A 25553-nucleotide genomic window follows, 5' to 3' on the forward strand; every position below is an offset into this window, starting at 1 on the left:
GGGAAAGAAGACTTTTTAGTCTAGCATATAACAGCAATCTACTAGTATTTTCCTCTGGAATGTAGCACTAAAGATATTTTAAAAACACTTTTCTGATTTATATTTAGTTTATTTGAACTTTACAAATATTTCCAAAACTACTAAGCATTTAAGCGAATATACAGAAATTCTTCGATTCCCCAACCTCGTGGATTAGAAAGACAAGCATGCTGTTAAGATGTTACTGTGTATGAGTGTGTGTGTGTGTGTGTGTGTGTGTGTGTGTGTACGCGAGCAAAAGCATCTACAAAAATAAAAGGCTGCCCAAAGGACAGTGCCAAATACATTAAAGATCAAAAGGCGGTGGGGTGGAGTAATTTACAGGGAAACGTGAAAGAACGGTGGGTCTTGCAGAGAGAGAGAAGCCCGTCGGAATGGGAGGACCGAGAAAGACGGTGACCGCCACAGTCTCCTTTGCTAGCGGGAAGCGGCCGACGGAGGTGAACAAATGGAGGAGAGCAACAAAGTGGGATGGTAGGAGAGCACGGGTGGAGAAAGGAGTAGGAATGGCATAGAATTTACATTTAGACACGGCATCTTGTGCATAGTTTTGAAAGCTTCGAGTCAGATGACGACTGAAAGCATGCCCGCATAAGGACGCTTCCGTGCCAGGCTGTACGTCCATGAAACGTGCGATGACAGTGAACATGGACTGCTTGTAATGGTACGGCAGCGTGAAGCGGAAATGGCTCCACCTGCTGGACAGGAAAGGAACGCCTCTTAGCAGCCCGCTCGGGTGCAGTGGGAGATACACTAGTCTATAGAGCAGCTGGTTGGACACACAGACAGACAGACAGACAAGCCCACGTAAACCCAAGCAAGGTGAAGAATTTATAGTGGGTCCAATTCCTCTGTGAGAATTTGCCGTTATATTTAGTGTTATACCCTAGGCACTTTGTCTTAATTATGGTCTTATTTATTGAGCACTTCTGAGATATTTCACGAGGATGTAGAAATATGACAGGCACACACAATCAGAGGTACACTGAAGCTTTTTATTTGTAAGGCACCATAAATACTTCCTTACTGCCGAATCTCATTCATGAACAGATAAAAGGTATTTATCTTTCTCTTTTCCCCACGTTTTTTCAACAAAGCAGTAATATTGATTTTTAGAACACAACACACGTTTTTTTTTGCCAAGTATACACTCAAAATCTTTTTACCTACATCACAAAATGAGAGAGGCTGAACATAACCGATAGGCTACAAAGTGTTTTTGTTTGGTTTTGAAATGGCCGTATTCTGTGTAACTTGCATGGGCGGCTGGGTATTCGAGAACGAGTGAACTTCATGATACCCAATTCAAAAAACGGACCGTACAAGTCATGGGAATGCGGCTTGTCACACACATATATCGAGTCAAAGTGAGGCATCTTTGCACCTGGTCTCAGGAGAGCGACTACACGGCCACTTTGGAAATCATTCTAACACCCAGAAAACACACTCACGTATGCTATTTTGTAAGACCGAAACCAACAACCAAGGAAAAGACAGACAGAAAGAAAGAAAAGCCACCTTGGGCTCCCAGACGGGGGCTTATCCTCCGGCAATACCGCCAACCTACTAACAACTACAGTCAGTTCAAATAAGTAAGCAGCCTATCTATTTGTACCTGTACAGGTTAACAGCATGCACACGTACTAAGGCCCTATTATAAAATAAGTTCATTAACAGCAGTGCGTATATCATGTATATATATCTATCACCGCGTCAAAACTGCATACACTACAACATCTGTCCTCTTGGACGCACCCATCCACACATAAATGTAGCTTTATACATACAAAATGTTTACAAAAGTATACGTATATTGATATATTTATATATGTATATAAATTGGCCCTTCACAACAAACACATACAGACACGTACATACATACTATTCATTTTCTATGAATTCCAGTAAGGTCCTGTTGGAGTTATACTGCCTGTCTAACGGGACACTGCCCTGTTCGTTGTGATCAAGAGCAACGACTGAACAATTCAGAATGAAAAACCCGAAACAAATCTGCATAACACAGTGAAGGCCCTGCTGCAGGACAACGTGTCAGCATTCACGTCACAAAATGCAAACGAATAAACTCATTAAGACGACAGAATATTCTAATTTGATTAAAAATTTGCATTTCTAAAATTGTACGAACTAGCGACCTTAACTGGACAGTGACACAGCTAAATTCTCCAAAAATTATTTAAATGGGGAACAAAATGTAATTTTGAACTAGCCATGACAGAACACACACAGTAGTTGTGTACATGATTAATCTATACTTGTTTAGGGGTTGATAATTACTGTCCTAGCTCTGTACTGACCCGAGAGCAAAAACAACTTAGTTTATACCCCAAAAACCCCAACAAAATACCTAACAAACCTCATATGAGAACATCACATTCGTTTCCTGCACACGTGACACTTATCAATAGTATGTATTGATTACATACAGCACTTAAAAGAGGCATAACCCTAGCACGTAGCATACAAACCCACACATGCTTTTCATAACTCAGAAAGTGTCATACCACAGTCGGCGTACAAATATTCTGTTCCGACTGTTTTAAGAAGTACTACCCGTTATATACAACCATAGGTAGTACGAGCCTAAAAAGCAAATTTGCGCTCCTTTGACAAAACGCTCTCGGTGGTCTCGCAGAAATGTTGCCACCTTGCGGTGAAGTGAGGAAAAAACGAAAAGGGGAGGTTCGCTGAAAATTGACGCAGGCTGTTTTTCCTTAGTAGCCTATAAATATACGCAGTCTTTCCCGGATTTCTGCGAAATTAAAGCTGTAAACATTCTATTTACTATAATTGTGATAATATAAAGATGATGGCTGTCATTTCATGATCAGGAGCCTTTTCAGAATTTAAAGTCCATAAGGACTGTTAGGTTGTTACGGATTTGGAGCCGACTGACAGCTGAGGCGCACAACACCCTAAACTAAGCCCCATGGGAAGTGCATCAGCTTCTTAAGAGAAAAAGCACAAAGCACCTTTCAACATCTTTAAACGTGTTTGCTTAGGAAAGCATTTTATTACTGGCATTGCATTTTATTGAGTGACAAGCACGCTGAGAATTGTTATGGAAAAAAAACTTTACAAACATCTTATTAGAATTACCACCACTGTTAATTCGACAGTTAACCATTTTCAGTGAACCCCATCTTGAATACAACTTATTCTCAGTCAGCAAATATTTTGTACTTTTTGAAACCTTCCACTGATGCCACTGGGCTGAGCTGACAAAATGACCCGTCCTTTTGAGAAGAGAAGCGAAACAACAGACGACCTCCCGAGCTGCAGCGCCGACCTGCATTTCTGCTACTCCAAACGTTCAAACCCCGAGTGATGCTGTTTAGCCTTTAGCAGTGATGCAAATAACTTTCGCAATGTCGAGGACCCTAAACATCACCGGGCCCATTATTTTAGGACAACATGGTGGATGCAAACATTCTGACCCTTTACGCAGGAAACGGTTCACGCAAAGCACGTGCCTGTGTTATCCACGTGTTAACCAACAGCGTTAGACCACAGCAGTGCAGGTTTCATGCAAATACGCTGGGCTACGATATCTGCAGGAAGTGCGTTGTTGATAGATAATTTGTATAAGAGAGTGTATACTTTCTCTCGGATACCAGCTAGTTTGCATCAATTTTGCATGCCCACACAGTTACCACCAGCCTGGAGGCAGGGTGCTTCTGTTTCATGTAGGCCAGGAGCTGCCTGTTCCCGGCGAGAGCATGAGTGGGGGAGGGAGGCAGAGCTGTGAGGATGATCGGGCATCCCAGCGAACCACCGCACAGCGCTTAGCCGCCCGCCGTTGAGACGTGTCCCGCTCCGACGGCGAGAGAGCAAACCGCAAAAGAAGACGGAAAGCCGCTTGCCTGCGCAGACAGACGCCGGGGAACGCACGCCGGCCCAAGGGGAAGTGGTGACGTTGCGAATATGAGAAGCTCAGCTAGGCTAAGGAAAGTCATGTTTTAATTAAACAAATGATCGAGAACTAGCGCAACACTCCTCATACGCCTCTAATGCATAATTCAGGAGATCTGACGATCTGCACTCATCACCTAATCCATAAGCGATTCTGACCTACATTATTAGGCGGGGAACGGACGGAGGCTTCCGACAGCAACAGCGTTATCTGGACGCATATCCTGGCCGACCCGAACAGGAACGGTGAACGGCCCGGCCCAGGAACTAGAACGTGGAGCCGGAAGATGGGGACGGGGGACCAGAAAAATATGTGGCACAGGAAGTTAAATGCAGGAAAGAAAAAAAAAAAAAGAAAAAAAAAAAAACGAACTGATTTGAACTGAAGCATGCAAAGAGTTCGAGCCAAAAAGGGATGAGAGGTACAGGGGAGAACTGAGCGAGGGTGGCGTTCTTCTCGGAGTGTCTCTCCAGCTCCTCTCGGTCTCTCTGCCCGTCTCGGAGAGGAGGCACGGATCTAATCGGATTTGTCGCCGTCGTCGTCGCCCCGGTGGTTGTCAGCGGCGACGGCGGCAGCCGAGGCGACAGCCGCCTCACGGGCGCTCTTTTCCTCCTTGGCCAGGTGAGCCTGCGAGGCCAGGATGCTGGAGAGGGAGAAAAGGCCCGTGGAGGAGGAGCCAGCCGGCAGGGTGGGCGGAGTCAGGCCCAGGGGCAGCGGGGTCATGGGCAGGGCCAGCCCTTGCAGCTGGGAGAGCTGGTGGGCCTGGAGCTGCTGCTGCAAGACACACACACAGACACACACAGACACAGACAGACACAGACAGACACAGACAGACACAGACAGACACAGACAGACACAGACAGACACAGACAGACACAGACAGACACAGACAGACAGACACAGACACAGACACAGACAGACACACGAGGGAGCAGGCACACAAACAGGAATGAAGCCGAGTCAGAAATAGAACACAAACACAGACACAAACAAAAAGTTTGTGAAGGGGAACATGGTTAGTTACTGTACACAAACACACACACACGCAGCCTACCCGAATAATGGAGTTCATCTCTGGTGGAGTGACCTGCTTGGCTCTCTCAATTGCTCCCAAGACCTGCTGCTGGTGCTGGACCCGGCACGCACACACACACACACACACGCACGCAAACACATGCACGCACGCACACACACTTTATTTCTCTGAAAAATACACCTCGCAATTATTGGCAGATGTGATCATTACAAACACACCTCAGGACTGTAAACAGCGGTAGCAAAGTGGTACGCCAGGCTTGGTTATTTAACGCACAGACGTTCTTATAGATGACAGAAATAATCACATAGACGACAGAAAATCAATACCACAAAAATGAGAACTCCTGCATAAAATGTGCGTAGTAGCCACTCAGTCTGTGGCCCAGTTCAGTCTGTGGCCCAGTTCTAGCACCGAGGTCGCAGTGGGTGGGCTAGGCTCTCGAACGGAAAACAGGCACCGACGTGTTTCGCACACCCATGCTGCACTATGTACTGTCTAGTAACCATGACGATATAGGACTCCTCAGCGCAAGGGCCGAGGTGGATCAAACGTGATGCACAAAGCTAATTTGCTTCGGCGGTGTTGATGGGGCGTGCAATTTCTCTCCCAATGAGGAGACCCATTCAGATTTGTGTGGGAAATTAGAATTCCCCCGGTACTCTCGGGAGCCTTGGTTGCTGCACCCCGAGCTATGAATAGCCTATGCTGCTTGAATATTTATGCCCACGTCTGGCACGTCTGGTCGACGGCAGCGGGGAGGCCGTGGTGTCGGTGGTCTGGTGGCGGGTGCCGGGGTCACGCCTACCTCCTGGGAGAGGTAGGGCAGCACTTGGGCACAGATAGCGTTCAGCCTCTTCACAATCTCGGCCTACCGAAAGAACACAAGGTGATTCAACACTGGCACACCAAAACGCACACGCTCCCGTCCACTCAGTCCGAGCGCAGGTTCGTGTCTAAGAGGACAAACAGAGGCCTAAGACCTTAACACACACACACACCCCTTAGCGATCCATATGAATACCTCAAAATGAGATTCCTGCGGTTCTGTTCAAGTGGCGACGTGGTCCACTTACCTGTTTGTGCATTTCGATGTTGAGCCCGTAGGACATCTCGTAGTACTATGGAAGGAAATGGCAGAACAGGAAGGGCTGCATTAAGCTGGCTGCTGCTCACCACCCGCCAGGCGTGCAAGACGGGCCAAGGCAGGTTGAGGCGTTGGGCCACCGGTGGGCAACGTGGTCCGGCGCACGCTCGCCATTCCCCGGTACGAACGCACTGCACTCAGTCGGTTTGCTCGCCATGACGACAGCAGGATGTAATGCGAGTGTGGCTGCGCAGTGGCCAGCTCCAAATGAGATTAGCGTGGCAAATTGATAAATTAGGACCGCACTAAAATGCACGCACTCACTCCGCAATCTGATTACTGACTGGGTGTGTGTGTGTGTGTGTGTGTGCGCATGCAAAGGTGTTTGTGAATTGCATGAGCCATGGCTTTAAGGACAAGCGCTAAACACGTTTGTCAAGCTAAGCGCTAAACACGGCACATACTGGAGGATCTGAGGGCAAACCATCGCACACACTTTTAAAACGCCCAAGACGAGCCGCAAGCAGAGGCGGCGTTAGTGGAAGCCCGAGATAAAACGCCATTCGAGCTCAACTACGGCGGATGGTGCCCTCCGCAGTGAATACAAGCCCGTTTTGGCTTGGGGGCAACACGGCGATGAATTTTAAATCCAGCACCCCCCACGATCCCCCGGGGACGTGGCCGTTCTGTTGATAAACTGCTGTTACAACACTCACCCCTATCGACGGGCTACGGGCCGGTCGATAAGCCTGCCGGCTCCTTCGATTTCACTTTTAAAGCCGATCAATAGAACGTTTCTGGGGCGAAAGGGCGGGCGAGCCCAAAGGCCGCGTGTCTGGGGAACGCGAGCCAGGTGCGGAAAGGCGCAGAGGATGGGGTTTAAGGGGAGGGGCGTGGCCTGTTGAGTGAGTGTAGGGGAGAACAAGAGTGAGCGCGAGAGAGCGAGAAGGGAGCAAGAGCGAGCGCAAGATGCCATCGGCGGCACACTGGGATTGGCTGATGACCGCTCGATATTCAGATAGGATGGAAAACTGGGGGCGACCCAGGGGACAGGCCAGCTCACCACTCCTACAGAACCCATTTCAGATGATGTCATTCACATGAATGCATATTAATATGACTAATCTTCAACCCTGCTTGAATACATTTTCAAAATCTGCATATGACTAAAAGGTGACGGAAGATAGCAAAAAATGAAAGACTGAGTAAGCAAGCAAGCGAGAGAGAGAGAGAGAGAGAGAGGTTGACAGATGTGTGTAAACAAAGCACTGATAGGGAGGCAAACTGGGCTTAAAGTGCAGCGGGGGGATGCACCACAGCAGAAGGAGGGAAGAGGAGGGGAGGAGAGGAGGGGAGGAGGGGAGGACAGGCTAAGCTGCAGTAATTACAGTGGGCTGCACACTCTGGCTGGCCATCACACGGCGCGTTTCCAGGCCCAGTATAATTTAAACGGCATGTTATTACCCGTTAATTAATGTGAAGTAACCCGTGGTAATTAAGGATGCCCAAGGGCTGTGCACGCTTTAAACAGGTCACAACCACACACAGATCACAAAGCTTTAAACCCAAGCCTGACCTGACTAATACTAGTATTATTTAATGTAACGCATACTACAGTTTCATTTGTTTCGTCACACCCAAGTTTCTTCACAAAATATTACAAAAGAATGTAAATAAAAACAAAGTGACTGACTGCCCTGTATCTATAATACATTTCCAAAACCACCAATGAATGTGGTTTTGGAAATTAATTTTGGGTGAAAAGAATCCTAAAAATGATAGGGTGTTAATCAAGAAAGTTCAGAGAGTCCCTGTGCAATTCTGGCTTGCTGACTGTGCTCAGGTCCCTCAGGCAGATAAGAGCAGAGTGACGAAGCACAGGTCAAATGGCCCATAAACACTGACCTCAAGGTGTGATTGGGCTGTTCATTCATTCACTGATAAAGGAATGACTCACCATGATGTAGTGACGCTGCATCTCAGATTTCTCTGTGGCCAGCTTATCACACTCCAGCTTAAGACTGGGTCAGGAAAGGACACACACACACACACACACACACACACACACACACACACACACACACACAGAGAGAATAAGGGAGGAGGATAAAAGTGACTCAGTCAGCACATGCAGTGAGAGACAAAACGCATCTCATCTGGGCGAGAACCGTTTAAGGATGTTTTGGGTGTGTGGGTGTGTGTATAGGGGCATGTGGGAGTGTGTAGTGTTTGTGTCATTGCTGAAACAATCTGTGCCAGTGTGTATATGTATCAGCTAAAATATTTACATTCCAGTCTGAAGTGTTTGGGAAAGGGGTGGTGTGTGTCTCTCTCGCTGTCTCTCTCCCTGACTCACACACCCCCCCCCCCCCAACCGCACGTTTTTCTCTAGGCCATCATTTCCACTTCACCTAATCCTTTCTCCCAAGGGGAAAAAAAACTCCACAACATTTTTATCACCATGACAACCTGGTTTCACTGGAACCGCCATGATTGGATGGTACCAAACTAAAAATCTGATTGGTCAAGTGGCAGAATATAGCCAGTTCTAGGAGCCCCTCTCAGCTCCTAAATGTTAAAGTCCTGATAAGAGAGCGCAGCGGCTGCAGCTGAGCATGCTGGGAGCTGAACGCCGGCCGCGCGCTCTTGACCCGCGTGTCGGCCCACACACTCCTCCTCCCTTTCATCCAAGGAGCCATCTACACCTCCGTTCATGGTCTGCTCTGTCTGCTAGCGCTGGGTGGAACTCGGCCAATGCGGTGTCTCGGACGCCCGCCGTCTGTTTCTCTCTGATCCGGCAGCACGCGAGAAGGAAGAACATGGAAGAGGGAGGAAGGAAGCCCCGCCCCCAATCTAAGATGACCCACATTCCCCACGTCTCAGCTGTCTGACGAAAACAGGGACAGGCAGATGCACGCATGCACGCACACACACAAAGTTGGGTATGGGCATACCTGTGATATTGTGCTTGAAGGAACTGGAATTCATCTTTGATGCGGTCGCAGGAGTCCGAGGTCGTGAACTTCAGCTGCTGTGTGGACTGAGACGTGGCCTGCAAAGGGTCGTGAGGTCACATGTTTAACACGAGAGCTGGCGCACAAGAGCACGTGGCAAATCAAATGAACCGAGCCAGAGCTAACGCGAGTGCGCCCCCTCTGCCCCACATCTCTGATCTCTGTTATGATGAAGATATACGGAATGTCGCCACCTGTGTTTGGGTGTCATTGGCCGTGAGCACACAAGACATCAAATACAAGAATATATTCAAAATGAGAATTGCCTTTGGTTTGACTGTATGCCCAGTGGGGTTATTGACAATATAATGATTAACCTTAAAAAAAACCAAAAAAAAAAAAAACCCAAAATGTCCCTAAAAGCTGTGTGCCTTAAACCAGGAAGCAAACACGTTTGTTGTACAGCACATACTCACTGTTCACTTGGGAGATCTTAGATGTGCAATATCTTAGATGTGTAATATGCAGTGATAGCGAGGACCACAGCACATACGCCTGCGCAAGTCTGAAAATCCAGGCATGTATAATATTATATACGTATATTTATAATAATAATAATAATTATAATTATTATTATTATTATTATTAACAATAATGTGGTGCAATTGCTTTGTAGGCCAAATGTGCTGTGTGTGTGTGTGTGTGTTCAGGCAGTTCTCTCCTGTAGTGTCTGCGGAGTTGCTGTGTGGCCCACTGTTTCTCCTCAGGGGGCTTATTGTTCTTCAACATGCACACACACGCATGCGTATCCTCTCTGTGTGTCTAACGCACACAGAGAAAAAGGACTTTTAGTAATATCCACCTGCAGTAAATATCCTAACACACCCACACCCCTACAGTATACAGAGGACACAGTCACACACGAAGTACTACAGGGCATCGCTGGCCATGACTGGACACACACACAGCCCCAGAGCAGTGTGGGAGTTTGAGATGCAGCCAGTCTGTATTCCTGGGTTCAGAGGGCATGCTGACATCACGCCCAGTAAGCTGCCGTCAGGAAATGAGGAACACAGTGGCACGAGGGGCCCATTAAACACTTCCTCTTAGGAGCGGCTGGGCCTGGCAAGACAGGAAGTGCACCATGGGTCCTTAAGATGCACGCAGCGGCTTTCTCTTGGCCTCAAAGACCGACTTCATCCATCACTATTTAGCCTAAAAATCTGCGGGTTTATATTACAAACAGCAGAAGTACTCCGTGTGCTGCGTTTCCTTACAGATTCTACTCATCTTTCTTCTGTATTTTGCTCAAATACTTGTACAGAGGTTAGTCAGCCCTGTAGGTGAAGGGGCGAACGACGAGGGTTGGGTGGGTGCACGTGCGTGTGCGGTTGCTAGGGGACTTTGTGGAGGATCTCGGTAATCCCTCTCCTGTGCCTCTACCATTAGAAATCAATTAGAGTAGCCTGCTACAGACCATCATCAGCCTCACCTGTGACCCACACACACTCCTACTCAAAAGGAAGCGGAGGGGAGGGGCAGTGAGTGAGTGAAAAGAGTGCTAGCGAATGAGAGAGAGAGAGAGAGCGCGCTGAGAGAGAGCTTGCCGTTGTGTAGTGGGGGTTTGTACAGAGTGTTCTCTTTGTGATGCTAATGAAGGGCTTTGGCCTCTGTGCCCCAGACATCTGCTGTTGCACTGTGTCAAGCACACATACAAGTGTGCACTAGCATGCGTTCACACTCCCACCGACAACCCCTCAACACACACACCCCTCTGGGTTCCTAACTGTGTTTTTGTTTCAAATCGAGCTTGTGTGTGCTGGAGAGAAGAGGAGGGACCTTGCACACTTTCACAGGAAAACTAAAATCTTTGTGCAATTCCTCTTTGCGCTGCGTGCGTGTGCGCGCACATAGCGTGCTTTGACAGGATGACTGATCTCTGTGCAATTATCGTTTGCTGGGTGTGTGTGTGTGTGTGTGTGTGCGCGTGCTTGCATGCAAGTGTGAGTTCACAAACACATTAGCAGAAGCGTGGGTACGAGGCAGAGGAGGGCACTCAGATCTGTTAGGAGTCGGCTTTTGTTAGTAGAAAGTGTGTGTGTGTGTGTGTGTGTGTGTGTGTGTGTGTGTAGGAAGGGCACTGAACACCTGCTCCAGAGAACCTCTGCAGAAAAAGACGGGATCAAGTCCTTTAACGCATGCAAGTGAGGCGCGTGAGAGACACACACACACACAGAGTCCAAACTGTAGTGAAGTAGACAGGATTTTCAGAGAACCAGGACATTTTGGACAGAAGCGCTTTGCTTGCACAGCTAATGTAGAACCTTGTTCCAAAACACCCCTTTTCTCTGGAAAACTTCAACAGTTTGGATTACCACATCTACAGTACACTGCCATCACCCCCCGAATCTTCGGCAGACATATATATTGTATAATCATTTTACCCATTCTGCCCTCCTCCAAACAGTCTCTCTCTTTCCTTCAAGTTTGGATCCACCTGCTTCGCATCTCAGCTGTCCCCAGGACAGCAGTCTGGGATCGAGAGCTCAGATGTTGTTCCTGGGTTCTGCTGGAGCCATTCTCCCAGGTTTGGGGTCACAGCCCCTAGTGCTCCCACGGGAACCGCTGTTGGCTTCTCCTTCCACATCTTCTCCAGCTCTTCTCTCAGCCCTTGGTATTCAGCTTTTCTTGTTCCTTGTTCCTGATGTTGCCATCACTCGCAAATGCTGCATCTCTCACTACGGCCCTGTACTGCTGTTTGTCCATCACTACTATGTCCGCTTGGTTAGCCATTACCGTCTTACCAGTCTGGATCTGGAAGTCCCACGTGATCTTAACACGGTCATTCCCAACCACTTTGGGGGGTGTTTCCCACTTTGACCTTGGAACTTCCAGCCCGTACTCGGCGTATATACGTACAGGTTTCAAAGCGTTCCAGAGCGGAATTACGTGTTCTACGCTCCCACTCTGCATTCAACGCTTTATACACATGTGAAAGGTTAACGACGCAGCAGTGGTTGGGATGAAGGCTCTTAGCCAGTTCTACACTATTTCCGGCGGGCGTTTTCAGAGGCTACCCTGCTGAAGAGAAGACTCGGACCCTCACAGCTCGGGCAACGTCACTCTGACAAAACCGCCGTGGTCTGTAGCATTACTGTGATGAACGATGTTAGCGCTGTGAAAGCGATTATGCTCCACACCCCCTTTTACAGCAGTTCCATATTAGCTTACACTGCAGCCTTACTAAGGCACAATGCACTGCATTTCACGGTCATTCTAAAGCTCTACAATTTTCTTAATCATCAGCCTAAACCACGATGTTCTGCTGAAAGTGTGATTCCTGAACGTAAAACAGCAAAATTGTTATCAAAGCACACAAAGGTAACCTCAATTATAGCACAACTACAGTAAATACAATGCCATTAAACCTTTGACGAAATTGGCGAGAAGCAGAAAAAAATAATACATTTAAAATTCGGTGCCACCAGGAATGCTGAGAGACCTCGCCTGGCACTGCAACGGAATGGCAGAACTTCGCTTCGTGTTGAATGCGAAATAACGTTTACAACCTGCTGCAGAACATGTGCTTTGTTACAGTTCCCCTGCATACACGCGGTTTCACACAAACGCATCAACTCTCCACGGACACAGGCATTGGGAGCTTTGCCGAATTCCTTGTATGCCAATCCAGCCTTCTTTGCCATTCTGAAAATCCGAGTGTAGTCATAACTTGGTATTTGCTATGGTCATAATTAATTGTTGTTCAACGTGTCAATTTAAATCAAACGGATAGTGACACGTTTATGTAGTCTGTTATTTAAGAGAAACAATCCAGCCCTGAACGTGGATGGAAATATGCAAAATAAAATATAACCATGAAGTTCAAGGTGAATATTGATCTCAGCCAATGAAAGGGGTAAGGGGTGGAACACTAGATCACGATAATTTAGTGGATATCGGCAGACGCTTAAATTGCTGCTATAAATGATAATATCTATTATCGAGCGCAGGACAGTCCACATCGCCCTCCGTATACCATTCTCGCACTTTTAAAAATGGACCGGGCCTTTTACACGCTGGATCTTTGCACACAGTATCAGTGGTTTCTGCGACACAACTGTCGTTTGGTCATGTCACTTTTCGTTTCATGCTTTCATATGTGTATCATTTATTTCTTCGACATTGCAATAAGACTGATGCGTTCAGTGTGTTCGGTAGAGAATGACAACGGGATTTAGGTTCAACACCCGAACTGCTCTATTACTTGCTTCAAAATATGCAGATGCTCTGTGCGTATTTGGGAAAAGAAAGGGGGAAAGACAGAGGGGGGTGGTGTGTGTGTGCACGCGCGTGTGTTTATTTAGTGTTGATCGGAACTGTGAGGGATTAACCTCCGGTCCTGCTGGGGGTTTTCTGGGGGGGGGGGGGGGGGGGTGCGCTAATTCAACCTGCCTTAATCATGTCCTCAAGCACTGGCCTCAGACCTCCCTCTAAAATGCATTATACACACACACACAGTAATAAACATAGTCAGCCCTCTGAGGGGGTGTGTGTGTGTGTGTTAGGCAGAATGTGAATAAAAGCGTGCATGCCTGAGAAACCAAAAGAGCAAGTGGCCCCCTCCAGTCTACATGTTTAGTGAGTGTGATAGAAAAACTGAAAAATGATGGCGGGGTAGTAGCACACACACTCTGGGCTGTGTGCCACTGCTGGCAGATGAAGCATTTCACACACAGCTGGATAGGTGCGAGTATGCACACTGAAGCGGGGGGGTGGGGTGTGGAGATGATTGCACCCACCCGGTCCCCCTCCTTTCTCTGTGGCAGGGATGTGCAGCACAAGTGTGTGCTGCCAGCTCTGAAGGTGGGACCGACCCAGTCTCCCGGCCCCGTCACACCTGGACCGGCATAGACTCGCGTGTCTCACAAATCACTTAGAAAAACCCCAGCCAACGCTTTACGATCGCTGCGCAAGTTTGCCAGTCACTCCGCTATCAAATGGTGCTTACGTGGTAGAATCCCTCTCTGCTTCATGCAGCCTAGCTGTGCCCTGGACTCCACTGGATGGATAGACACGCCGAGGCACAGCACAGCGGGAACCTACCGCCCACAATGAAAACAATGATTTTTGAAGTCAAATCACCCTTCGCACCACCCGTACCCAAGAACCACAACTCCATCACCTCCCTGTCCGTCATCTTCTCCATCACCACCGTCCTCCGTGGTCACAGCAAACCAGGCCCCAGAAGCCCGGATGGAGTAGTCAGCCAGTGGGCGGAGAAAACCACGGCACTGTGTAGTAATTCCTCCCCATAAAGTACCAGGTGGCGTTTTATCTTCCCTCAAACAAGAACCATAAGGCTATACGATTGGATAACGGACACGCCGGCATGGGCGGAGCCGAGCAACAAGAGGATGCGTCTTGCAGCAGGGAGCCGTCTCGGAGAGCTGCTCGGCTAGGAAGGAACCGCAGACCACGAGGTCTGGAGCGCTGGGCTTGTAAGGACACCGTTCAGAATCATGTTGAGTTTCACGCAGTGATGAATTTCGCATTGCATTAGGCAGGCACGGTGGAAGACGTTCAAAAACGGCCACGGTGACACAAAGACCCAGCTGGAAAATCAGGATGTCTTGATGCAAGACTATACACATTGTCAAAGCTACAGAAAAGCCCCATGCAAGCATTTCACACTTAAACGTCTACGTTCTCAGGTTTATGTAGATCACCTAGCATTAGTCTGCAGTTATGAGAGGTGCAGCTCTTTTTTTCCCCTCCATAAAAGTATGAAGATCTGATATCACAGGAGCTTGGAATGATGGTTGTGTGTTATGTGCATCATTACATCCAGGTATCTGCAGTTAGGAACAGCAGAACACAACTTCAGCACGAGGATTGTTGTAGCATGTTAGAACAGTAGTCATTTATTAATGTGCTGTAATAACAGGCTGAAATAACAGCATGAGAGCTTGCATGCGTCAGCATACAGCATTTTAGCCAGCAACGTGGATTTACTTTGTGGTTTGCCAGGCTTAATGCAATGCAATGAATATTTGGCTAGATACTGCATCACAAGTAAATGACAAGGAGAAACCCAGGTGCCAGGATTCAAAATAAGAGTACTGAAGGAGTGTCCAGCAAGGTGCTTCCTGGAACCCTACCACAATAAAAAGAATTGCCTTTTGACATGCAATTTTTCCTGATACATCTCCCATCACTAGGACTACAAAACAGGAAACATGCACCACAAAGCATTTTAATAAAAGGTTAAAGGACTGCAAGATGAAAAGATGGTTGGCATATGGGCACATATTTGAAGCCACAGTTGACAACGCCAGCCTGATTACTCTTTTGGTTCCCTGGACCCTCCATCAATCCTTTACGATTTTGTATGGTGGAAACCCCAAGAAGACTTCAGACGTGGTGCCAGCAAGTTTTCAATAGTGAAACATCGAAGGCGGACAGCGTTTGTGTTATCAGTGCGCTCGGAGCACAGCCCTGGGCAGGAAACGGGAACACCAAATCCACCGAGGAGCGGCCCTTCAACGGCTTTTTAAGACAGAACAATCCCCCCCATCCCATCAACACCAAAATAATTCCATCATCCTCAGAAGCTCCCTGGTCAACCTGGAAAGACAGTCTGAACTCACATTCTCTCTCTGTCCTAGAAGATGAACCCAAGTCCCAAAGGTCAAGATTCAATTGAAGATCCAGCAGTTACGTCTAATCCTAGATTGAAAGCGCAACTGAGAATGCCATGGTTAATCCCAGATTTGGAAGTTTGTGTGCCTTTTTATGGATTTAGGGACATAGAGAGGATTCCATCATAATGAACGCATTAGTTGTACTGAAAGTCGTTAAGGTCTTCCGACAACTTTTCCGTTGGTTACATCGTCCAGCAATAAGTGAAGCTCAGACAGTGTGAGATTATTGATCAAGATGAACAACATGTACACAGGAATGTCATGAATAAGCAGCATTTATAAAGAGAGCTGGACAGACTCGGCACTACGGCCATTTGAGATGACAGAACTCAAATGGTGAGGAAAAACCCCGCAGCATTCTTCACTTGGAAAACATGAATGGCATTCCTGTGTATTCCTTGGGCTTGGCTGAAACGGCAGAGGACGGGCACTAATCTTGGCCGCAGGTGCAGTTCTGAGCGCTTTACTCGTTAATTACAGAGCGTCTTCTCTTTTGCACTCGGGGACCTTGTGTTTGCGCATAAAGATCTGTTTGTGTTGCGGACCAGGGAGGCTCAATTAGGATCAGCACTAAACAAAACCAACAACAGGGGACTCATTATGGGGCACAGGGGCGTGCGCAGGGACCTTCATTCAGGGAAAAGAAACAACTGAAGCTGGGTTTTAAAAAAAAAAAAAAAAAAGAAAGAGGGGGGGAGGATGTGTGAGGGGGATCTGGCAACCACACTTGACCTTTTTAAGTTGGTACCTTTATTTGTTAAAAACAAAAAGGAAGTAATGTAAAGAACTTTGGTCGTCCATGTGTCGGAATTAATAGATTCATTGTGGTTTGAGAGGTCAGGCCAACACAGAATAAAAGGCATTAGTGTATATGGTGTGTGTGTTTAAAATATTATATATATATATATATATAATATATATATATATACACACGCTATATTTTTACATGAACGGTCATTATACATAAACTCAAGGCAATCTGACGATGTACTTCTACAGGACCAGTTTATCATGTTCTGTACAGGGCAAAAACACTTCTCAAACCACGCCGATCGCCAGCGCCCTCCCCACTGGAGCGCCGTTTCCCTGCCCCAACACACCTGACTGGACACATGGGCCAATGACCACGAAACAGGTGTATGAAAACAAGACGAAGGCCTGTATCTGAGAAACACTACCACACTCTGTTCAACACCCTACGCTTTAGCCAACGTCACGAACTGCCAGTAGCAATAGTCATCAAATATTCAAGCTTTTGTTTACTAAATGGTGGTGCATCGTCACCAATATGGAAAAAACAAAACAAAAAGCAAAACAAACAAAAAAAAACCCCCACTTACCTCATGTTCACGCGCAAGGTTGGAAAGGTGTTAGCTGTTGTGGAGCCAAAAAAAAGCAAACCTACGATCACGCGTTTTTTTTTTTTTTTAGAACAAAGCAAAATGACAGAGTCTACGTGGTCACCATGAACACCTGAGGTCCAGATTCACCCAAACACGTATGCACGTGAAGGACCCCACCTGTTATGCAGTTCTTTTCCAACGCACGGACACACGTGCCCCTGAACTGCAACAGCACAGCGTACGTGCACGCGAAAGCCGCGAGCGGTCGCAAGGTTTCAGTAAAGCCCAGAGATTTGCAGGGTTAGCAAGTGCGTGAAAACCGTGTAGCACTAAACAACGTAACACACACACACACACACACACACACACACACACACAGATACAAATACCCGATGATGCACTTACCGAGTGTCTGGCTTGTGGAAACATCATGTCAATTTTTTGTTGTTTTTTTTTTTCGCCTAACGAAATAAAACGCTTTGGATCGAAAACCTCTTTGTTTGGTCTCCTCGTCTGCTAAATTTCGGCGCTTTGCTCCTCAGCGCTTCTCAATTTTGCAGTTTGTCGACGAAAAGCCCTCACCGTCTTTCACTTGCATGAGCTGCTCCCTAAAGCCCCTTCGGTAAAAGCTCACCCTTGCACAACTCGCCAGCTTCCCGACGCTGCCTCGCACAGCTACAGCTACAGCTACAGCTAGCAGCCCAACTTTCAGCTAGCTCGCTTCGTTTTCACGGGAGAACGAAGATACGGATTCTAAGCACAGTTTCCGGATGGAAAAAGGGGGGAATCTGTTTCAGCGAAATATGCAGATGTCATCAGTAGTAGGCTAGTTGCCAAGCCGTTCATCCAACAGTTGCACTGGGTTTTCGCGCACGACGAAGGAAGGTAGGCGCTACCCCGCGCCCTTCGGCTAGCAGGTAAGTTAGTCGAGACAAACTGCAAACAAAACCCTGTTAACGTTGCAAACGAAACCCCGTTAAATCCCCCAAGACGCGCGCGCCCACGCAGGCACGCACGACGGATCGTCCACGAAAGTTCGGTGCGACGCTATTTCCGCGAGCCACCAATTTTCGAAAAATCGCGTTGCTCGTACTCTGTCAAAGCGCCGCGTCTCTCCGGATCTCGCAGCAGCGGAAAAAAAAAACCCCGTAGGAGGCGTTGCAGAATGTTGGCGGCCCCGTGCGCCGCGGGAGCGAGCTGGTGCGCGCGAGGGCCCCGTTTTACATGTCAAACGGATCCGGTTGCGGCTTGCGGAAGTGTCGCCGTTGGAACGTGGGCCCCCCCGGTTGGAAGGTGCGCGAGAAACGGGTGCTTTTGTTCCTGCCCAGTGCACAGCGACTCCTCCCCGCACTTTACACGCACACCCACGGGAGCGGAAAACGGCCACGCAATCAGCGTATACAAATCCATTGCTTATGTAAAATCGATTTTTACACGGCAATATAATCTACTAAAGCGAGTGGTTAATTATTAAACATGTCCAGTGAACCAGAAAACCATGGTTGAAAGTAATACTAATGCAAAAATAATACAACAAAAAACAATATGGACTACTGGCCCGGATAACATAGAAAATAAGAAATCCGAAACTGGCCCGAATTAGTTCTTGTTTTGTATTACCTCATTGATATGGTTTTAAATTAAAAGAGTTATCTGTTTAAAAATGGGATTTGGATCTGCACTGATTGCACGAGGTCCCATTTTCTTTGTGCTGATGCGGTATGAGGAGTCGCAGTTATTCTACATCCTCGCGCTGCCCCCGTCTGGTGAAGCCCTCTGGTTTCAGCAACCGAGCTGCACTCACGGAAGAAAAGGCGTTTAAGGTGCATTATAACGCTTTTGGCAACCCAAGATCTTTGTGAGGAAAGTTTCTATCAATGTGTCAGTCAATCGGCCAATCAAAAACTGACATACAAGCAATCAATAACAGTAGGGGTAGTTTAGGAAGGAGTGGCAAAAACTAAATTGCTGTCAGCTGCTGTCATTATTCCTGTTGCTGAAGAAAAACGGGAATATAAAAACGAAGTTTTACCAAGCGTTATTGCTGTGTTTTGCTGCCTGCCGGTAGGGTCGATGTCTGTAGTGTTCAGACAAATGCACATAAATAATAAAAAATGCACATAATTTAAAAAAAAAGTAAAAGTTTGAACACAACAACCATAAGTGGATGGTGGATGCTGTTTGTGTGTTGTGCTCTAGCCCCATGCTTGTCTAAAGGCTGAAGTACTGTGATAGCTGTCCACCAGCCAACAGCAATTGGACATGTTACTTCAGAGGACAGGATACACCAGATACACCTGTACCAGAATTACCCACACCTCCGCTGCGAAGAAAAGCATAGAGGGATAACCACAGATAGTTTGTAATTATACACTTATAAAGCACACCTATGAGACAGATAGCAGGGCATACGTAATGAAGTGGCCTTTGAGTGCATTTCTAATACAGTGTAGTTCTACCAACCGGGAAGGAGACTGTTTCTCCCAGAGTCCAACTGAATTCAGATTCTTATCTTAAATATTAACACTTCATGGTTGAAAAGGGATGACATTAAAATGTGCAATACTATGGCCTTCCAGTAGTGGAACCTCTCTTTCATAACAGTTTAATACGAGTTTATGAATGGCTTAAAACTAAGTTCAATGGTTATCCACAATCCACAATCATTGAGGAGTAATAAGGCTTTAAAATAGGAAACGACCGGATTCACGGGCTGCTTGTTCATAGTCCACAATCCATGTTCAGAGGTCCTAGTACAGCTCAGCCTTTACTTTCTTCTCCACCAATCAGCACTCTCTGCTTCTGCCCATATTTAATACTACCAACAAGAAGTCTTGATACAGGAAATGATCATTTTTCACCAACATAAAATGACTAAATTCACAATCTTTGTCAACAGATCCGTTACCTTTGTTATAACCCCTTATTAATGATTTGAGTTTACAACCTAATAGTCAGTAATAAACTAATTTAATTTAGTCTACTTCATTTAATAGTTATTTTTAACAAACAAATAAATTTACCATAATTAACAACTTCAAAGAAAACTGTCAACACAGGCAGCAAGTATAGGAACAAATTTATTTAAATTTAAAACAGATACTTTATTAATTTTTATTTATTTATTTATTTTTTTAGAAGGCGGTTATGAAAATCTTTCATGTTTGAATGAGGTTCAGGCAACAGTGGTTGAAATGAAACAGTACAAATAAAGACAAAAATATGGCAAGAATGATGTAAATCAATAATCAATAACCCCTCATCCTGAGGGTTTCAATATCAACATCTTCTCAACCTATAACTCCAACCCCAACACAGAGCACATGCATTTAAAAATCACAATTTCTTAAAAAAGGAAAAATTAAAACCCAAACAACAACAAAAAAACAGCAGTTTCTCTTAAATCTTAAATACAGAATAAAGTCATTTTTCTCTTATTTAGTGTTTCAGTTGGTTTTAAAAGGGGGGGCCTTTTTTTTTTTTTTAACCCGGTCCTCACGTGATTTGGACAACAATTGGCACTTGTATAGAGTCAGTTTCAAAGGAGGGGATTGGCACACTCAATATAATACAACATTTACATTTGGTATACTTATAAAGAAAAGGCAGAAAGAGCGAAAGAGAGGGAGAGAAATGAATCTTTCATACATCACAAATAATCAACCTGTCCCAATGAGAGAAGTGAAAAGTAGTTGTAGATTCAATAGTGTTCAGCTGATGTGTTCTAAAATAAAACAACGCAACTCTATAGGGGTCTGAACCAGAGGTCTCTTCATGAATAGCTATACAAGTTCTGGTATTAACTGCTCAGATTTACGGTCTCACCCCTCCGTACGTAGTCTCCAGGGTGTCAGTCATTCCAATACCGTGCCATCAGGAAGATCTAAAGCTGCTGTCAGCTCACTTTAGGAAGAAAACACTCTTGCTAGAGACTGACAGAAGACGCGTGTCTCTGTTCGGCTGCCGGTTGAATGGCTCGGGCCACAATTCTGCGAGGCGTACCACCTTAAATGCTGTCCGATCTGTCAGGTACCAAGGAAACGCTAAACCAAACACTGTAAAATCACGCACAACTATCAATACTGTTAAGCTTGAAACCGTCTCACAGAATCTGACCAATCGGCATTCCAATTTGAGCCCAAGAGTCGTACTGATCTGTCGGCACAATATCTGATGTGGCACAGGGAATGCGGGGTTAGGGAAAGGTGTATAGTGATACAACAATGTTCGAAGTACCTACATCATCAGAAACCAGCACGCTGTCATCAACAGGAGAAACTCAACCAGCTAACCAGGTAAATGGGTTCAGAAAGGAGCAGAATGTGTTCCGAGTCTTGAGATGTTTACAGCCTCTGAATATTCGGGCACCATTTCTCTTAACCATTCCTGATACTGCACATGCTCTAAATGTCACATTATGCACAGAGTTGGATGTTCTCCTTGGGGCCCTGGGCAAATTACATTTTTTGACCAAACTAAAGTAAAAACAAAAACAAAAAACACAAAACAAAACCAAAAAAAGAAACCACCCCCTTTCCCACTACTATGATGATGGCAAACTGCTGTGTGTCTGGGCTTGCATCAGTTCAAAGACAATAGTACTAGTTATTTACGCTGGCCTGGTCTTTGAAGGGGTCTCCGAAGCATTTCCTGGCTTTACTTTCTGGCATAAGAAACAAAAATGTTTTGAAAGAAAGTGCATATAAAATAAATCAAATTTACACATTATAAAAAGTCCTACATGCAGGACAAACATGTACATCCTCTACAATCAATAGTTTTCAAACTTCAGCATTCCCAATGCTCCGAGTACTTGCTTGTAGTGTTAGCATCCAGAGACTCCCATTCCATACTGCAGTTACTGGTTAATGATAAAAATTAATGGTGATCTTAAATCAACAAATTAAAACTAAAAGGCAGACATACAAAGAAATGCATACAGAAGGGACATGATTTCTGCAGAGAAAAAAAACAGCTTGATTTTATACATATAGTATTAATAAACCAAAGACATTTACTGTATGAATGTTAAAATGGTGCATCTAAACTAGCTTCATGTCTACGTGAGGAAGCCATGCTATGCTAGTAGGTTCTATAGCTTCTAGGACATTAAGACCCAAGTAGAAATACTGACTTATGTGGCCCAACATGCCTGTTGGTTTTCACATCTATAATGTGGGAAAGGAAAAACATAGATCTTTACCCTTTTTAATACTTAAGACCAGTCATCAAGGATTTCTGTGATGGTTTGGGACCCAGGTCGGTGAACCTGCATGTCGGGGTGTGGTTCTGATCATATACAAGCAGCCGATACTTTAAAAGCCATAAAATACTCATAAAACTCCCAGTCCTTCAGAAAATAGTTTGAACTTGGACCCCTTGTTCTTTGTCTGGTGGGGTGGGAGGGGTGGATTAGCCCTTGATGACACAGAATGAAAGGTAACCTGTGTAGAACTTCAAAAGATTTTTTTCTTCCTGCCAGTGCATAATTTACATAATAGTGAATGCAAGCCACGTTTTTATAAGGGAAGAAGAAACCAGGACAAGTCTCTACTCGTCTAGATGGAAGTTCAGACCAAGCAGGTCTTCCATCACTGATATTACGATGGTTTCCTTTCATGTGCTAGTTTCCTATCTGTGTTTTGGGTATTTTACCGTGAGAAACTTGGATAAAAAGTTAAAAGGAGGGGATAAAAAAGTGGAAGCAGAAACTCAAATACTATACAATAATATACCGCAAATACAAGATGGCAAGAAATGTCTTGGGGGGGGGAATCAAAATGAAATGCAATAAAAGTTCATTTAATCCTTTTCATTGGATTTATACAGCAGAAAAGACCCTAACAACTTCATAGCTGGTCCATAAATTAGATAAATAAACCATCCTTTATTTATGTTTTTGTCGTTCGCTCAACAATCTTTTTTAAATATCTTTATATTTTGAGAATAGCAACATTCACACCCATGAGGAACGGTATGCGTGGTCTCCGTGGAAACCAGACCAAAAACGTTTCGGAGGTTTCCCTGAAGCGCCGTGATGTCTTAGAGATTCTCAGACTATTGCTCATAACCGCTTGTTCTGTCATCCACACGTTACCGTTACATACAGCTACGTGTTCATCATCTGTATCATTATAGTTAAGAAAACAAAACAAAAAAAAAGAGTAATCACAGTATCAATAATATTGTAATTCATAAGAAAGCAACCAAAACCGTACACAATTACGAAGAGTGATTCTTTTTTTTTCTCCATTTTGCCAAAGATAGTATACCACAGACTTTTTTTATATAAGCATATAATGTGTATACGTATTTACAAATATAAATATACACAATCAATTAACTTCAGCGCATTTACGACCCCTCCCCCTTCATGTTAACGCTAGCTCCCACCCCCAAAGCTAAAGTAACCTACATCTGTCTCCGCAAACTCTTATTAATCAGTAAGATGATGTAATTGTAATTAAAAAATAATAGCGTAAACAAACAAAAGGTTGTGTGCGTCACGGTCACTAGTTGGTGACAACGTCAGATAATCCAGAATTCAAACCGACAGAACTGATCCGAACGTATCCAGAAAATGGGAATACTCGTGCAGGAATATGTAGCAGGTTGGTGGCAATGCAAGAAGGAAGCAGTCACTATGGAAACCACTTCAGAAACTAAATGGGGGAAGGAAGTTAAAAAACAAACCTGTAAAACAATCCCTACTTTGTGATTATGGTCCAGTCCAAAAGAATAACTACTATATGATTATGAACCAGTTCAAAACAATGCCTACTGTATGTTTATGGTGCACTCCAAAACAATAACTACTGTATGATTACGATCCCATCCATATATGTTTTACACATTGAGAAATCCTTAAAATTCCAGATTTTTTTTTTTTTAACCCATCGTTGATTCAGGTGCTGTTATAATTCATCTGATAGCAGTAGAAGTAGCTATAATTATTCAATAAAAAATGTTGTTTTCTTAAAACAATCATCTCAGCAATGTACTTGTCACTGTTTCCCCTCTCCTCATGCTTCATAACATTTTATTTATATATGCACTTTTGTTTTCGTTCAATTTTTTTCTTTTGCAGATGCGATGCACTCCCTTTAAGTCTACATTCATCGATGCAAACTGAAGTCTACCCTTGGTGCAGTGCTGAGCTCCGAGAGGGAATGGTTCTCTACGCCACTGGCGGAGTGTGCTGGGATCTTCTGGGTTCTAAAATGCACCGAAATCCTCTGGATAACTATAGTACGCTGGAATCCCCCGAGTCCTAGGATGCACCGGAATGTGGCACCACATTCCTGAGCTTCCGGCACCACAGTGCTCGTCCTCGTGTACATGTACGAGTGTGTGAACAGGACTCAACCTTTTTTAATTTTTGTTTTCTTTTTTTGCAGGATGGTCCAAAAAAATATCCATTAATCCATTCCATCAATAAACAAGGGGATTGCGGGAGGGGCAGGGAGGGTGAGGGACATCACTTCCGATTTCCACGGCAGCGTTTTGGTGTGTTCTGGTCCGTATGGAGACCAGCCCGAGCCGCGTCTGCACCGTCACTGCCCGACTGACTGCGACGAAACCCTTCACGATTTTGCATAAAATTTAAATAAAAAAAACAAACAAAAACAAAACCAAAAAATGGGCGAGGATCAGAACCAAGCCCCCGCCCCATCGAATCTCAAGAGGTTGACGTCCCGGTGGTGAAATTCGAGGGGAAGGCATGGAGGGCCTTTTGACACGAGCTGCCGACGAGAGAAAGTGGATAGGCTTTGGCAAAACCCGGAGACGGCTGGAGGGCAAACAAGAAGTGTCGCCAACACCCTCGCCCAGCTGGACAAAAGTGATGTAGGTGGAAAGAAAGAAAACAAACAAAAAAAACAAAAAAACAACAACAACAACAAAAATCACCTAGGAGATGAGAAAACAGGGAAGTCTGTAGGAAGTTGTGTGTGTGTGTGTGTGTGTGTGTGTGCGCGTGCGTGTGCGCGTGCATGCGTGCATGTATGTGGGCGCGCAAGAGAGCTCTGTAGCAAGTGTGTGTAGGTATGCGCACACTCTGCGGGTGCCTGTTCTATGCAGGTGTGTGTGTGTGTGTGTGTGTGTGTGTGTGTGTGTGTGTGTGTGTGTGTGTGTGTGTGTGGGGTGGTGCCCGTGGTCGTGCGGCCTCACACCAGGTTGTACTCTTTCAGGTTGAGCTGCAGGATGGTGTCCTTCACAGCGGCGAAGACGAAGCGGATGTTCTCCGTGTCTGTGGCGCAGGTGAAGTGCGAGTAGATGATCTTGTCGCTGTCTGGGTTCAGGTCCACAAACATCTTCAGGATGAACTCCCTCGCCGTCTGCGCGTCCCGCTGGGGTCCTGCGGAGACGAGCCCCACAACGAAGTGTGTCAAACTAATCTTATAACCCAAACACTGTACACCAAGGCACAATCATGTGACCCAATCACTTCTGCTTAGAGATCA

At 45.6% G+C, this 25553-nt stretch overlaps 2 protein-coding genes across 3 annotated transcripts in view; both read right to left on the reverse strand.

Moving 5' to 3' along the window:
• Positions 1–1013: 1013 nt before the first annotated feature.
• Positions 1014–18407, reverse strand: chico. 2 transcript variants are annotated; one of them, XM_035528382.2, is made up of 7 exons: positions 17497–18407; positions 9048–9145; positions 8051–8114; positions 6083–6127; positions 5815–5877; positions 5025–5099; positions 1014–4741 (listed from the first exon to the last, which is right to left on the reverse strand). In XM_035528382.2, the coding sequence occupies exons 1-7, from the start codon at positions 17521–17523 to the stop codon at positions 4487–4489; spliced, it is 627 nt and encodes a 208-aa protein (XP_035384275.1). In that variant the 5' UTR covers positions 17524–18407; the 3' UTR covers positions 1014–4486. The 2 variants fall into 2 exon arrangements, with proteins under 2 accessions (XP_035384275.1, XP_035384274.1); XM_035528381.2 differs by having other exon boundaries at positions 1014–4744; positions 17497–18404.
• A 1748-nt stretch (positions 18408–20155) lies between these two features.
• gna11b (guanine nucleotide binding protein (G protein), alpha 11b (Gq class)) overlaps positions 20156–25553 on the reverse strand; it is a 29849-nt gene continuing 24451 nt past the window's right edge. The window contains exon 7 of the mRNA XM_027019677.3: positions 20156–25447. Coding sequence (XP_026875478.2) covers positions 25257–25447 — 191 coding nt within the window. The 3' untranslated portion in view covers positions 20156–25256. The remainder of the gene's footprint in view (positions 25448–25553) is intronic.

Source organism: Electrophorus electricus, chromosome 11 (assembly GCF_041902795.1).
Source record: "Electrophorus electricus isolate QZ-2024a chromosome 11, ASM4190279v1, whole genome shotgun sequence".
NCBI lineage: Eukaryota > Metazoa > Chordata > Actinopteri > Gymnotiformes > Gymnotidae > Electrophorus > Electrophorus electricus.